Genomic DNA, 16616 nt, shown 5'->3' on the forward strand with positions numbered 1-16616 from the left:
AGATCATTTACTTTGCAAGATATGCTGCTTTTTAAACAGTCTTGTGCTCAGGCTTCTCTCTTCACCTAAGCCAAGGGTTACATTTGGGCTCCAAGCTGTTTCCATCTTTGCTGCATTTCTCTCTTGTGGTATGTACAGTGCAGCAGAAACCACAGCCATCTGTCCTTGGAGACAGAGATGCATTCCATACTTCACCTGTTTCTTCATGGTTTTATTTCTAAATAGGAGAGTAAAAGCCTAACTTCTAGGTGACCTGAGTTGGCAGAAAGACATTCATGTAACAACACTTAATTAACGTCCTGAAACTAATACTGAACATTTAATCTGCGGAGATATGTCCTTGTACAGAATCTCTGTGTCAGGAACTCTGGTTTTGCGGTGACCAAGGTACTTGTTTTCCTTTCATCAGAGAATGCTGGCAAAACCGAAGATGTACTGTCACAGCTGTTTTGGTCATTTTATAGAAGTCTGAAGTAAGCTTCAGAATTGTAGGCCCACAGTGAACCTAATTCTAACCTTTTTGGTTTTGCTCAGCCTTGGCTTTTGGGGATGCCATTAGCATTTTGGTTGTGCTTGTTTGATAGCTAAGTAGTGGTTCGCTGAAAAATACTGGTTTGCTGCCTGTTTTGAAGAAATAGATTTGAAGCAGCCTAAATACACTGTCTTAAGAGTTTCTTGTGCTTTAGTACTAGATGGTGATTGCGTTCTTTTTGACTCTGGAAACCTGGTCTAGTTTGGTGATTCTCCAGCCTTAAGTAATAACCTCTTTGTTTGATCAGCTTTCTCTTATTTGTGTCTGCTTTTGGCTCCATCCTGATTATTTCATGTGATGTGAGGGATTAAATAAATGAACATATTAAACATTAATAGTTGTTTTTTCACAGTTTTGAAGCATCTTCTAGTTCACAAATTTATAAATGACAATTTCTTCTTAAATAATTATGCAGATTTGTATCATTTCATTTTTACATTATTCAGCTTGTAAAATGGCTGCTGATTGAAAAGACTGATAGGGCACAGAGCTAATACCCTTTTCTTGGTAACTGAGATGGCTTTATGGTCTTTTGACTGTCTTTCAGGAACATATACTTTGTTTTATAGTTAGGTTATGGTTTGAAAGTTATTCTCATACCCATATGACTAAGGCTGAATTCTTTCTAAAACAGCATGGCTACCTGACAGCCAGGTGTAACAGTAGATTTAGGCTGACAAATAGCAGTTTGCATGGTTGTTATGTATATTAAGATAAAAGCTGTTCAGTCAAACAAGAAATGTAGCAACAGCAGTTGGGTGTTCTTCCAGCATTTGTAAAAGATCTAGTCATGCTGAGCTCAAGCTGTCTCTAGGTTTTATTTCATCTGAATTGCACACCAAGAATTTCTGCGGGCAGAAATACTTGGATTACTTGTCTTTTTCTTTAGTCAAGTTCTTTTCATTGGAAGTCCAGTATTATTCAGTGATTCCTGTCAAATGAGTCTTGTCATGGAGGCATTAGCATTCAGTGTCTGCTAAATTAATTTTTTTTCTTTTCCAGAATGGCAAAATGTTTGGAGTGTGTCAGAAAATAAAAACCTTTTTTGTTTGTTTTGTGTCAATTTGGGGACCTTTTTAAAAAGATATATAAGAAACATCTTGCATTTCACAATTTTTCATAGGATTTCAGATCTTAAGATGCAAGTGTCAGTCAGCTGTCTCTCTGTTGGTCCATAGACAAGGGTGAATTTGGCTTATCTCCTTTCTGGCTTAAATGATGAAAGCTAGTAAGTTTGATTTAAAGTAGAGAAAATGTTTTGGAAAGCTTTAGCTGTTTTCATAGACAAAGCAAGGATTTGTGATCAGCTAAACATTAATGATATGCTTAATGTTCTTATGGGAAAAAGAGGCACTCTGGAACACTGCAGCTTTTGAATTCTTGGTGGTAATGTTTGCTAAACAAGAAGAAAGAGTGGGAATAAACACAAATCACTTCTGACCACCCACCAAAATTCTTTCTTGGTACAACAGCTTCTCGATGGCCTTATAGAGGAGAGGTCTGCTTTGGATGTATTTTCCAAGATGACACTAAAGGAGAACCCACTTCCTTATACTGACACACTACTGCCTGTTGTACAGATATTTTTTAATACAGATGGAAAAGGATGGGACGTACAACAAGGGCAAATTCTGTATATTAGGTTTGTCTTCATCCTTCCACTTTCCCTGCCTCCCTTTCCTATGTGCAGACATGTGTATGTGTTCTGTTCAGTTTTTGAGGACTGATTCTGCTGGTTTTCTGAGACTAGGCCTCCTAAGGTGAGAGACTGTCAAGTGAGACATTAGACAGGGACTTGAGCTGACAAAAATCCCCTAAAGTGGAAAGAAAAAGCTAGGTGCACACAGCTTCCTGTGATTGACAGTGGTTTTGCTTCCTCAGAGAGCGATAACGCTTGCTTTATAAAATCTTGTTTTGTAGACTGGGAGAAGAGAAAGGACTCCTACAAATGCAGTAAATGGTATGTAATTTTTCCTCTCAGAGTGGTTGTAATCCCAACAGGTTTCTACCACATCTTAATATTGATTTTTAATTTTTTTTACTTAGAAGTCCAAGGGAAAAAGCAACACATTTAATGTTTTTGTTTTTCAGTTACTACTTGTAATTCTTGGGATTAAAAGCAAAAATAGTTCAATATAAAGGAACATAGGTGAATAAAGAAACATATATGTGGACAGTCAGAGCAGATCAACATGTATATTGCCAAATATGAAAACTGGAGCATGTTGTTATCTATATGTGAAAATTGAGAATTCTTTTCTAGTTGTGTTGTATCTATATGTCTAGGGAAGAATATATCTTGTACAAATTCATAATTATTATATATAGATAAGATTTGCTGGAATCAGGCACACTAAAAATGGAGAAATATCCATGGAATGTAGTTTATCAGAGAACACCAATTCTAATGATACATGAATTTGAGCAAGTTCACTATGTAATCTATATTTAAAATGGGAGATTGGCAATTTACCATGTAGATAAATCCTACATGCTTCATTCCTTTAATTTACAGAGCAATTGTGAAAAAAATTGTGTCAAATATTGAGTAATATTTGTGTCCTGAAATGTTGGGTTGAAAAACAAGACTTCAAAAAACCCTTTCTTTTCTTTGTAGGGGACAGGTCATTAACATGCGGTACCTGGAATACTTTGAGAAAATTCTTCATTTTATCAAAGACAGGATCCTTGTTTATCATGGGTAAATTACAATTTTTTGCCCCCTCCTTTGTTCCCTGGTAATAGTGATCTGAATTTTACAAAATATTCATTTTACAAAGTCCAAAAGACTTTTTTCTTAGCTTAGTAAGTTCTGGTTTCCTTAGCATATATAATTGTTTTAATTCCTGCTGGAAATGGAAAATTGTATTCATTGCCACACAAAGGAACTTAATAGGGAAAAAATCCCTGTCAATTATAGTATACCTTGAAAGTAATAACTGCTTGGAATTTGTAGCCATGCTTCTGTCATGATAGGATCTCTATTCTTTCTAAGCATATGATTTATTAATGATGTTGAGGTTCCTCCTGGTAGAATCAAGTACAGTTACTCTGACTATTGATATAAATTTATTAAGAAGTGAGGAGAAAAAAAGAGAAACAAAGATATGGAAGGTAATTGTCATTGAACAAGTATTTGACAAGGAGCTTTAAATGAGCAGAGAATCTTTACTATCTGTTGCATAGATGGGTTGGTAGATGCTGCCCTGGAACTGAAGAGAGTTGTAGAGTCTTGAATGAAATAATATGACTAAAGGTAACATGAAAATTGATGTTGCCATCTGTCCTGAATACTGTACAGTATTCTGATAACATAAAAAACGAAAAACTCTTTTAGCTTTAAGCCCTCTAATTTTCCTCTGGCCTGGTAACTTTTATTAAATACTGAGTTCTGTTTTTCAATCTCATTGTTCTACTTAAATATCAAAAAATGAAAGTGCAGAAAATCCTTGTAACAGTTGAAAATGTTCAAGTTTTAGAAATTTATGATAGTTGTTGAAAATATGTAGCTGGCACTCTGTCCTCTGTTGCTAGGAATTTTGTTCACAGTAAGCCCAGTAGCATTTGACCTTAAACCAGACCAATTTGTGGTGTGATTTCTGAGAGAATTATGTTCTTAAAATCTGGTACAGTGTAATTAATAATGATTAGAGCAGTAATTCAACAGGTTTCTTCATGATCCCACTGTACCTGCATCTGAAGTATTTACTTGCCTTTGAGGCTACCCAGGTGCGTATTTTGTGAAGAATATTTCTAATTTTAACTGTGTCCTACTTCCATCTTTCCTTACCTAGAACTCCCTGCCCACACACACTCATGCAAACACTGTTTGATGCTTTAGAGTGGTCAACAGCAAGAGTAAGACAGAGTGGTCGATTAGAATAAGATAAATCTGAGTACTGAAATTGAGGTTTGAAGCTGAAAAAAATAAGCTGAGCTGATACAAGAGAAAATTACTTTTTGAAATATAGGAGAGCAGGTAGACAAGTATAAGGGAACTTATTTTCAGAACATAAATAATTAATTTTCAACAACTTACTTAACTATGGCTGATTAGATTAAAGGTATGTGTATTTCCAGAAATACTACATGTGTTCAACTGTTGTATTTCATATTTAATTTTTTCCAGTGCTAATAATCCAAAAGGGCTGCTAGAGGTTCGAGAAGCTTTGGAAAAGGTACATAAAGTAGAAGATCTTCTCCCCATAATGAAGGTAAATTACAGAAAAACTTCAATATATGGTAAAAATCATGAAATGTGTTCTGGGAGATATTCAGTTCCTCAAAATAAAACCATTGTATAAGCTTGAAAAAAATAACTGGAAATTCTAGCTCAGGTTACTCCAAATCTGGATATAGGATTGGATCTTCCCTTTGATATGTGTGAATGGGTGATGTATATTTGAAATCCTTTGCCTAACGGTGGACTGGTAACAAAATAATGGGAAACCAGAATGTTAAATGTAATTCTTGGAAGCCAACCTTCTCAACCCAAGAGCATTTTTGGTCAGATCTGCCATAGTGGGCTCACTCTGTGCCTGTACAATAGGAAGGAGAAAAATTGATTGATGTGCATGTAAGATTAGGAATATAGAAGCTCTTTTTACTTTTAGGTTCATTGGTGCAGCTCAGTATGTGGTGGAGTTGGCATGGGGAAGTGGGGGAGTAGTTGTTCTTTGCGACTGACAGCTAAAATGAAATCCTGGATAATATTTTTGAGCTTTGGAAGACTTGCCAAAAAAGGGAGTGGGAAACCTGCAGGTTTTACTCCTCCTGCTGGTGGTATTTGTAGAAAGACTTTGGATATATGACCTGCAAAATGATTTATACTCCTATCTTAACTTGAGTAGTAAGTCTTGAGCTGGATTTAAGTAAAAGTTGTTCCCCCTTCCCCCCCCCCCCCCCCCCCCCTCCAAATTAATCTGGGGGTGAGGAGTGTGTAAGTATTTGGGGTTGGGGAAACAAAATTACAAAGTATGTCTTTTTAAAGGATTGTACAGGATTTTAATCAGAGCAGAATAAAATTTGGGAAGAAACCATTATGCTAAATAGAGACAAATTCTTTCTTATCTTGTGTGTCCACACTGGAATTTTGTATCTAAGCAAAGCAGCTGGGTTGCCATAGAGCAGAAGTCTCTGAAGCTGCCTTGCTGCTACTCCTGACAGACTGTCTGGGTTTGGATGAGTTCTTGATACTAGTGCTCACTCATGCACTGCAATTATCTTTGCAGGAGCTACGTGGCTTAAGCATTACATTTTTCTCTGGGTTTTAAAATGTGTTGTGAATATATGTTCTTTGAAGACACCCCAATTTCAGAGCCCCTTTTTATATTACTGTCTTGTTCTTGGCTTTGAAACATGAAGCCAAGTGGATACAAACTGAACCTTAACAAAAGCTTTCCCTGAAGAGGTAGTAGATGCTGGGGTGGGCAGCTAAGTGTTCCCTCCTGACACTCACATGTGCAAGTAGGACCCTGTAGGGCATCTAATCTTGTTACTTTTGAATTGTAGGCTAGAAAAAATGCTACCAGTGGATTTTAAAAATACAGGTTACTCCAAGAAAGTGATGAAAATATATAAACACTGTGGACTGTATAATTATTTCAAAGTAAATGTCTCAGCTGGCAGAGGTTTCCATACCTGTACATTTTGGTCTGGTTTGAGTCTCCTGCATCCCATTCCAGACTGTATCAAAGTGGAATGCTGTCTCATTAGAGACTTTTTGTTCCTTTAAAATAAATGCAGATTCTCTTGAAACAAAACACCCTGGAACACAGGTTTGGGTTAATATAAATGGCTGCATGAGTAAACACTAGTGCATACTAGTTTCATTAGTGCCTGTATAAAATGAATGTCTTTCTGATAGTGATGTAATTTGGTTATTTGGGTAGCTGGCAAATGCTCTATGTGGAAAGCTGGGATTTTGGCTTTACTTAAATGCAGTTCTGCCTGGTTTTATACAACTCTATGGCTACAGTGTTACTCTTACACAATGTAGCTTTGTAAAGTTCTTAAACATAGAGATATTTTCCTTCTGATGAGAATAAACATCACTTGAAACTGGATCACAATTAAGAAACTGTTGCTTTGAGTTTTATTCTGGAATTCACACTTGGACTAATGCAACCACTTCTTAGTGTAAACATAAAATGGGGTCTCAAATTCCTGCTTTTCCATTTACATGGTTGCACCAAAAGGTCACCATCAGCATGCAACTTGGGGACAAATCTGTACAACTTGAACTGCTTTGTACAGTGGCTTTTCATAAACAGCACATTTTATTCACTATTTAGTTATGAAGTTAAATGCCGCTGTGTCTCATTCAGAATTTATGGTTTCCATTCAGAAGGAAATAAAGGATGAATGAAATAATGTCACTGACAGTAACTTTGTTCTGTTCTGTAAGTTGTCCACATTCATTTCTACTCCATGTTTTTATGTGCTTCAAAGCAATAGGTAGGCAGCCTCTGCTACCTCTAATATTACTTTTTTTTCTTTTGAAAGCAGTTTTAACAGTAAAACCAGAGATGGGTTCACTGTGAACACAAAAGTCCCCAGCCTGAAGGATCAAGGGAAAGAATATGATGGATTCACAATTACAATAACGGGAGATAAGTATGTTCACTGTTTTCAAGGGTTAGGGTACATTAAGCAGTGATGAACTATTAGCAATTAATTGTCTGAAATGCCATTTCTGTTCACATAAAGTGGGTTTTGTTTTTCACTAGTGGCATTTTTGTAAATAACTAAAGTTTATTCATTTGAGGGCTTGATTCCTGCTGTGTTTTCAACAAAAAGGGAATTTGGATAACACTGGTGGAACTGAGTGGATTCTCAAACATAGAGCACAGAAGTGATAAGAGACCTTGTTTTTCAGCTTAGACTATAAAATGCCTAAAGGAGAAAATATCAACTACCTCAGTCTTTATACATATCAAAATGCATTTCTTCTTGTGAGACCTTGTCTTTTGTGTTTACTGAGGAGTCCTGAATGGAAGGGAAATTTCTGTGATCTAAGAATAGAAGACACGGTCTTCTATTTGAGATTTTGACTTTTTTTTATGTTTGAGATGCTTGCAGACCTTCTATCTGCAAGTGAAAATTTAAGTAGTACCTGAATGTCTGACAATACAACAGGAGGCTTTGGGTCACTCTCTGGATGAGATAGTAAATGTCTCACTTTATTGATTCTGATTCCTTGTCTTTCTGAAAGTGAGCAAATTGAAGCTCAGAAACACTGTCAAACTATTAAATTAAAACTTTAATTTAAAAAAGTTAAAATTTTATGCATTGGGATTTTTCCCAGAATTTGTGTGCTTTCAATGAGTGGCATGGAATCCAAACTTCCCTACTAAATATTAATGTATCTCTTGTTTTTTTATTTTACATTCTAAATCACAGGCTTATGTATGATGAAAGGGCATTGAATATATGGTCTCACTATTTTGAGGGAAACTTTTTGGTGTCAGTAAATAGCCTTTGTTCCAGACAAACTTTGTTCAGTGTCATTCAGTCTGTTTTGATCCATAGTTGGTAACTGCCTTATACCAAAACAATCCTCTTAGAAATGAAGAAAACTACATTCAGCATTCTATACAAAAATCCAAACTCCGTGAAGATATTTTAAAATTTCATTTTTTTTTTTTTTTTACCCACAATTTAAGTGGAACACTAATGCTTGTCAGATGTTCTTCAATGTAAATACTTCATCTGTGATTAGGTGGCAGTCTTTATGCATTCTTTAAAACTTAGGATTGATGTAGCATTTTTAATTCAGTGATTTTTGGGGATTTTTAATTGAATGGGAAGTAATGCACATGCTTAAGGAAGATGATGGGGAAAAGGTGATGTGTAACTGTAGTAGATTTGTAATTTACCCTGCATGTGCATCAAGTTCTGTTCAAAAAATGTCTTACCTCCTTTTCTTTTTCATTTGCTTAACAGAGTGGGGAACATACTATTTTCAGTAGAAACTCAGACAACAGAAGAGAGAACACAGCTGTATCATGCAGAAATAGATGCACTATATAAGGATCTAACAGCTAAAGGAAAAATTCTAATTCTGTCTGCAGAGCTGGGGGTAAGGCTGTTCAAGCAATTATTAATTCCTTAAAAAAGCCTTTTATGTTTTTATACTCTCTGTTTAATAGTCCCAGTTGTAACAGTTTTTGACAGAGTTCATAGGTAATAAAGTTACTTAAACCCAGTTATGACAAGTACCATAAGAAGTTGCTATCATTCTGTCTGTCGTTTTAAAATTTTCTGGGCTTTGCCTGCAGTACTAGAGAGTGTCCAGGCAAGGTCTCAGTATTGCAGTGTGTTCTGGTTGTTTCTTATTTTTCTCGTGGGCCTGTGTTCACCTTTGCCATCATCCCTGTAAGTGCTGTTTAGGGTTGGCTCACAGTGGTTACATATAAGATGACTAACACAAATTTGAGAGAAGCTCTAGAATTGGGTTTGTGTTGATTTGATTTGCTAGGACAGTCTGACTACATTTGAGCTTTTTCTTTTTCATCCTTTAATATGTGTATAGATGAACTGTGTTTCACCTAAATGTTAGAGATACAACAAGGTAGTTTGTTCAAACTTCTGTTAATCAGACTTCAGTTTCATTATTTGACATTTTCACATTGGAAAATGGTTCTTAAAATGGTTCTTAAAAATACTTGTGGTAATGTATGACTTTGCAATGTATACCTTTGTAAGGTATTACCCAGCTATTAAATTATCTTTAATTCACGCTTTTTTCTTCTCTTAGGAAGTAGATGCTGTTTGCAACTTGATCCTGTCACTAGTTTATTACTTCTATAATTTAATGCCACTTTCAAGAGGATCTAGGTTAGTGTTGGTATTCATCACCTCTGTTACCTTTGTTGCCTGCTGTACAATGTCCATGCCTTGCAGTATCTTAATGTATTTTTAAATTTTAATATTAATATTATTTTTAATAGAGCTGTGTGCCCTGCACAGCTTTTCCTTTTGTGCTGCTGTGACAATGGGAACTGACTTGGTACTGTTTAAAATGCTAGTTTGTAATTGCTAATGGTAACTATTCGTAGCTGCATGTATGTTTAAAATTATGAGTAGTCTCAGCTCACACATTGAGAATTGTTATTTTTAAATTTTAATGCTTGGTTTTCTAATCCATATTGTGTTACACCACTGTAATTTCACTTAGGAAGTTTTTCTAAAATGTGTACTTAAAATGAGATATACTTTGGCATAACTTACTTCAATGAAATATACACTAAAATATTATTTTAGTAAATTGTTGCAGCTGTTAACGTCACCAGATGAAACTGTAGGATAAAGTTGCATATATCACAGAACTCTTCAACTGGAATTCTAGTTTAATGCAAACCTGCTTACATGTAAGACTATTCTGAATCTCTGTTCTACAAAGCACTTAACATCTTTAATCTTACTTCTAGATACAGTTCAGTATGAAGAAAAAACCTGAGATTTTGGGATTTTTAATCAGATTTTGCATTTATCTTATTGATTGTAAAAATTAGGGGACATTCTGTCTGAGATTCACAGTTCAAAAAATTGTTAAAAATGAAATAACTGAATAGCTTTACAGTGCCTCTAGCTCTATTGGAGTAGAGTTAATAAACTCTTCTGGGCTACAGCTGATCTTGGGAACAGGAGTCTGCTTTGTTTTTAGCCCTGTAGAGTCTTAAGAGCTCCAAAGTCTAAAAATATGGTTCTGACTAATGTAGAAACAGTAGTAAAACTCCATAGGTTCCTAACTTTCATTCTAGTGATGTTGGATAATTACAAGGATTTCACTTTTTAAGTGTTTTGTGCTTGCTTTTTCCTTCTCAAATAACTGGCACAGTAATCTTTACTAGCCTTCTATGAAACAATACTATGCTCCATTTCTTTTGTAGTCTAAAATAGCATTATGGAAAGACTTTACTCCATTTGTTGCTTTTAATTTTATTTTTTTTAGTGTGATAGCCTATTCAGTGATCATGGGAGCACTAATGGCAAGTGGAAAAGAAGTATCAGGAAAAATCCCTAAAGGAAAGGCAAGTATCAAAATATCAAAGTGCATTAGCTCAGTCTTGATGGAGGAGATAATACTTGTAAATGTGGGGAAAGAGCTGGAAGAATGAACAGAAGTTGTATGCTTATTTGCTGGAGATGGGTCATGTGCATGCCATGATGTCTTGCAGCCTGAGAGAGTATTGAAAATTCCATTGCTGTTCTGACAGCTGGTGAATTTGGAGATGGCATGTGCAGTAATGTGGATTAATCAAATTGTAGCAGTTTGGTCCAAAAGGAATTACAAATCTGTTACTGAAGCATTTCCAGTGTGCTGAGCTGCTCTTTTCAGCTTGCTTTAAGGGTTCTGAGAATACTGGGGCAGAATTAGTGATTCTTCTGATGCACAGCAGTAATTTTCTGCCTGTACTCCTATGTATTGTAGAGCTTTAGGGCTTGGTTAGTAGAAGTGGATTTGCAACTTCTCTTGATTTCTCCTTCCCCTCTGTATTCTGGTGAAGTCAAACTAAGTCCTGGTTTTTAAGTGACTCCATTTGAGTATTATGCCACCTTGTTTAATAAAGGATTTCCTTTTTTTCAGCACTTTGAGGTTGTTAGCTGTATTCCCTTTTCAGCATGACAGGAGTGAGAACACCTCTGTCTCTTTAATATATTATCAAAAGAATCAGTAAAATTCCAATAAGAATCTAAGTTGTTGAAGAAAATACCCTGCATGGATAACTGAAGAAAGGGTGATTTTCTCTTTTGTTCTAGAAAGCCTTGAAAACAATGTACTCCTTTGAGTGCAGTGAACTTTTAAGAGCAAACAGCATTTGCTTAGCAGCAAAAAAACTTCTTTTCAGTACATCATTAAGCTGGTGTCTTCCCCATTCTGTGGGAGTTCAAATGAAGGTAGAACACTTCTGTGGGGTTTTTAAGTATTTTGTTAGAACTTGATAGAGTAGTATTTTGCTGACTGATTTTTATGCAGGCAAACTGAGTTTCAGGATTACTACTAAGCAGGATTTCTGACTTACAGGATCACTGGAGACATCTTTACATTTGAGGGTTTTTCCTCAAACAGTGTGCCTGAATACAAATAAACTTGTTTTTTAGAAAACCTTTCATGACATGGAAGAAATTGTGGAATGAAACTGAAGTTTGTTTTTTTGCCTGAGTTGTTAGAAGGGCTAATCTGGTCCCAGAGGTATGACAATGTGGATTTTCAGGCTGAAAGTTCATTTGTCTGAAGTCAAAGGTGCACAGTAGCCAAGAGTCCTGTTGTTGCCTGGCAAGTCGTTCAGTAGCCATGGCCAGTGTAGCTCCCAGTATTGGTTGTTTTGGGCTGTGCAAACCCACAGAGGATTTTAGTGTCTGGCTTGAATGTTTCAAACAGATGGTGAGAGACAAAGTAGTGAGGGCACAGACTGGTTTGTAAACTTACTCCTGTCTTACCAAGAATATAGGTAGCAAAGCCCTCAAAGCCCTTCCTGAAGTTAGAGAACTTAAAAATTCTGTAATTTCTTAATATTTCTTTTGTTTTCTTGAATTTTCAGCTGGTTGATTTTGAAGCCATGACAGCACCAGGGTCTGAAGCGTTTACCAAAATAGCAAGGAGCTGGATGAATCTAAAAAGGTAAATCCTTTTGTTCAGATGGGGACTGGGGAAATAAAATATGAAAGACTATATGTAAAATTCAAACCTATACTAAGAAATGTTACTTAGAAATTATGAGTTTAGTAAAGGATTCAGTGTATATTTTAACACTGTTTAGGAATTGATGAGATTTGCATTTACAGACACATTAATGTATTTCTAGTCTAACAGAGTAGTTAATAGTCTAGACATCCAGTTATGTGAGTAAACTCTCTGAGGAAGTTGTTTGGGTTAATGTTTTCTTCATTTTATCCAGTGGGTTATATTTGTCTTTTTATATTATGGATTAGCCTGAGTTAATTAGTCTCTTAGTTAGTTAGTTAGTTATTAGTTAGTTAAGTCTCTTCTCATCCTTTGAAGCGTCGGCTCTTCAAGGCCATCCCTGGGCCTCTCCAGGCCACCTAAACAGCCGAGAAACCGACAAGGGTCAAGACACTTTAAGGGTTCTGAGAGAATTGGCCAAGGTCCTTACAGGGCCATCTATAATCTTGGAAACATGGTGCACATCAGGGGACATTCTTGGTTACTGCAGGCAAGGAAATCTTGAGTTCCTCTTCAAGAAAGCCAAAAGGAAACCCAGAGAAACTGTAGGCTGGTCAGCCTCATTTTGATCCCTGGGGAAGCCATGAAGTGAGTCCTCTAGGAAAGCATTTCAGTTGATATGGAGGAAAAAGTCGCAGAAAACAATCCATGTGGGCTTACCAAACATTCTGTGACCCAATGATGGTTCTCTGTGGTAAAAACTGACTTTTGGGGATGATGGGAACAATCAACATTGTTTGTTTATATTTACTTCAGCAAGGGTCCCACAGTACTCTCATATCAAGATAGCACATTATAGTCTGGACAAAAGGACAACTAGATGGATTAAGATGATGTTTGGATAACCAAATTTAGGGGGTACTCAGCACTTTGGACCACACCTAAAATACTGCATTCAGCTGCAGTAGAGACCATAATAAACCAGAACAAATTCGGTGTAGAGCCACCACTATGGCCAATGGTCTGGAGCACATGTCTTAACAGGAGAGAGCTGGGCTTGTTCAGCCTCATGGAGATCAGGCTTTGATCTAAGAGCAGCTCTGCACGACCTATGAGTGTTTGGTGAGAAGACAAAAAGCCATGTGCATGAGCTGAAACAACATTTAGACTTGGCCTAATCTTTTCATCAGCAGACTGCCCAAAGAGGCTGTGCAGTCTCCACCCTTGGAGATTTTCTAGACTTGGCAGGATAAAGCCCTGACACCTTGATTTGACTTCTCGGTTTACCTTGCTTTGAACAGGATCTTAGATCCCATACCTCCTGAGGTCTGGTCCAACATCCTAGAGTCTGTAGAACTCTGCAGCTGCTCTTAGTGCCAAACATCTCACACTGATGTGTGTTACTTAACTTTATTATCAGGGGTCCTGAGCCTGGTAAATTTCACTAGACTGTCCTTTTTCACTAGAAAATCCCTTCCTAAAGGAAGAAGGCTAATAAGATTCAAGGACATCTTTGTCAAACTCAGGCTAAAAATCTACTTGTGAATGAGTAAAATTCAGTATTCATTAAGGAGGGACATTTCTAAACTACAGGTGTAGCAAGTTGTGGATTTTATTAGAAGTAGTCTGCACAAATATTGAGACATACTTGTCTTGGAAATATGAAATTATTTATGGTTCCCACAATTTTTTTCTGTAATTCTCTCAGTTATATACTCTTCTTTATTAATCCTCTGTTCATGCTGGTTTTCGTTTTGTGGGTTTTGTTTGGTTTTTTCTAAAGACATATCTTCCTTCTTGGGAGTAAAGTCAGCTTAAGACATTTTGGTGCTACCCATGTGGTTCTGACTCCCTTAGCTGTACTGTTGAAACTTATGGGAATCCATGTCAAACCAGATCAGGGAAGTCATTTGTGTTAAAAATAACCTTGCCAAAACAATTTATTTTTAACCAATACCATTTTGTAGTACAGTAGAACCTAGGAAATTGCTGGGTCAAATTAGAGATGTATATATAATAGGTGAGGAAATGTGCCAGAGTGGAGAAAATGCTAAAGTTGCCTTTGAGGAAAAAGAAAAAAGAAATCTGAAGAACTACAGCCCAAAGGACTTGATGTAGTAATATGAAGGTAATTAGCCTGAGTGGCTTATTTGTCTGTGGTAGACAAATAATAGTGGATGTGGTAAATAAGGCTGGAAGACTTAAAGCAATACATTTTTTCTTTAAATTCTGCTGCTTTGGAAAGCTCTTCTATGTAGACATTGTTTTCATTCTGTATGGTGATGGAGTAGTCATGAAAAGCATGAGCTGTTTGTGAACAGCAGATTCTGAGAATCATTGAATCATTAAGGTTGGGAAACAACTTTAAGATCATTGAGTCCAACTGCTCATGCAGCACTGTGTTCACCACTAAACTGTGTCCCCAAGTGCTGCATCCACACACTTTTGATGACTTCCAGGAATGGTGGTTGCACCATTTCCCTGGGTAGCTTATTCCAATGTCTTCATCCTTCCCATGAAGAAGTATTTCCTAATATCCAATCTAAACCTTCCCTGGCACAACTTGAGCTAATTTCCTCTGGTCTTGTCCCTTGTTAACCTAAGAGAAGAGACCAACCCCATGTGGCTACACCCTCCTTGGTGAATGGTTGTAGAGAGTAATAAGGTCATCCCTGAGCCTCCTTTTCTTCAGGCTAAACAACCCCAGCTCCTTCAGCTGCTTCTCCTTAGACTTGTGCTGCAGGCCCTTCACCAGCTCCAGCCCTTCTCTGGACTCACTCCAGCACCTCAGTGCCCTTTTTGCAGTGAGGGGTCCAAAACTGAGCACAGGACTTGAGGTATGGCCTCACCAGTGCTGAGTACAGGGGGACCCTCAATGCCCTGCTCCTGCTGGCCACGCCATTGCTGACAGAGGCCAGGATGCCACTGGCCCCACTGCTGGCTCATGTTCAGCTGCTGCCAGCCAGCACCCACAGGTCCTTCTCTGCCAACAGCTTTCAGCCACTCTGCTCCAAGCCTGCACGGAGTTAATTCTTGACACAGGTCCCAAATTTGTTGGAGAAGGTGATAAGAAAAAAGTCTTAGTTAACTAAGTTAATGTGTTAACTTGCAGGTAAATTATAAAACTCATTAAAAAATAACTTTTTTTTTTCTCTTTCAGTATTTCACCTTCTTACAAGAGCCTGCCATCGGTATCAGAGACTTTTCCAACTCTGAGAACAATGATTGAAGTACTAAATACAGACTCATCTCATTGTCTAAAAAAAACTATAGTTGTTGTATAATTTATACAAATAAAAGGCCAAGAGGTACTGCTTTGTAAATTATTTTGAATGACAAATTATGATCAAAATGGTTTGATTTTATTTTGGTTTTTTTAATAGAACAAACTTAATTGACTGTTTATCACCAGTAAAAGAAATCTTCCTGTGACCAGTAATATTAAAGAGGAAAAAAGAAGTAGAGCAACTACTTTTTCATATTAAGACACACTCTAACAGAAATAGTTATTCAGGGGCCAAACTGAAGAGCAGTAAGAAACTTGATCAGTTACAAACTGAACAGACTGCAGGTGAAAATTTATTTAATAAAAAAAGGAAAGTGATCTTCATTGGAAATAATGCTATACTACTTCTCATTGTTTTTTTCCAAACCTCTGCACAGAAAACTTAGAGCTCTCCCATGTGTAACTGGAGAATACACAGGCATTTCATGTAGTGCAGCCCAGTGAAGGAACAGATGTCAGCTTAAAAGAATGAGGTTCAGGGATGCATCATTAGGAAACAAAACCAAACCAATTACTTATTTGGAGTTACGCTCTTGGTGAGCAAATGTCAGAAACACAACAACCTCCCTTTCCAAGTACCCATTGGTGATGGTTGGCAAAAGTTATTAACAGATTGACAGGATTGAAGTATATTGGGAGCGCTAGCTAATGTTCCTTGAGTTGTTTTTTGTTGGACAGACTTGGCAGCTTTCTGGAAAGGCAGGTTTCCTTAACCAAACCTTAATAAAGGTAAATTTGACCACCTGTCTGTTTAGTACTAATGAATGTGAATTCTAAACTTTATTGATCAGAATTTCTGTAAAGGGCAAAAGTAGGTATTTTTTTGCAAGTAAGGATAAAGAAGGTGTGTAAGTTTTCATTAAAGGAATTGGGATGCTGTCCATTTGTGACACAGGTATTCCCAACATTCTGTTCCTAAGTACCTTCTTCTATCTCACTAGCAATAAGCTCTGTTTGCTTCCTCTGTTTAAAAGTCTAGAAGTTTAAGAAGCCTCTACTACACTTCATTAAGGAGGAAAGGAATTATTATTTTCCTGGAAAAACATGCCTAACTTTTTACCTTGATTGTGTTCTAATATGATCTTCTAAGCCTCTTCTAAGTTTTGTTATGCCCTGTATTATTCATTGAGAAAGGGGAATTATATTGGCATTTGATCAGACTGTCTTGG

General features: G+C 36.8%; 1 protein-coding gene across 1 annotated transcript in view; it reads left to right on the top strand.

Moving 5' to 3' along the window:
- The window catches only part of TTC13 (tetratricopeptide repeat domain 13), a 39729-nt gene extending 23697 nt beyond the window's left edge, over positions 1–16032 (top strand). Inside the window, exons 16-23 of the mRNA XM_058801780.1 lie at positions 3150–3233; positions 4662–4746; positions 7041–7147; positions 8477–8612; positions 9291–9370; positions 10488–10566; positions 12079–12158; positions 15322–16032. Coding sequence (XP_058657763.1) covers positions 3150–3233; positions 4662–4746; positions 7041–7147; positions 8477–8612; positions 9291–9370; positions 10488–10566; positions 12079–12158; positions 15322–15445 — 775 coding nt within the window. The 3' untranslated portion in view covers positions 15446–16032. The remainder of the gene's footprint in view (positions 1–3149; positions 3234–4661; positions 4747–7040; positions 7148–8476; positions 8613–9290; positions 9371–10487; positions 10567–12078; positions 12159–15321) is intronic.
- Positions 16033–16616: the final 584 nt, after the last annotated feature.

Source organism: Ammospiza caudacuta, chromosome 3 (assembly GCF_027887145.1).
Source record: "Ammospiza caudacuta isolate bAmmCau1 chromosome 3, bAmmCau1.pri, whole genome shotgun sequence".
Lineage (NCBI taxonomy): Eukaryota > Metazoa > Chordata > Aves > Passeriformes > Passerellidae > Ammospiza > Ammospiza caudacuta.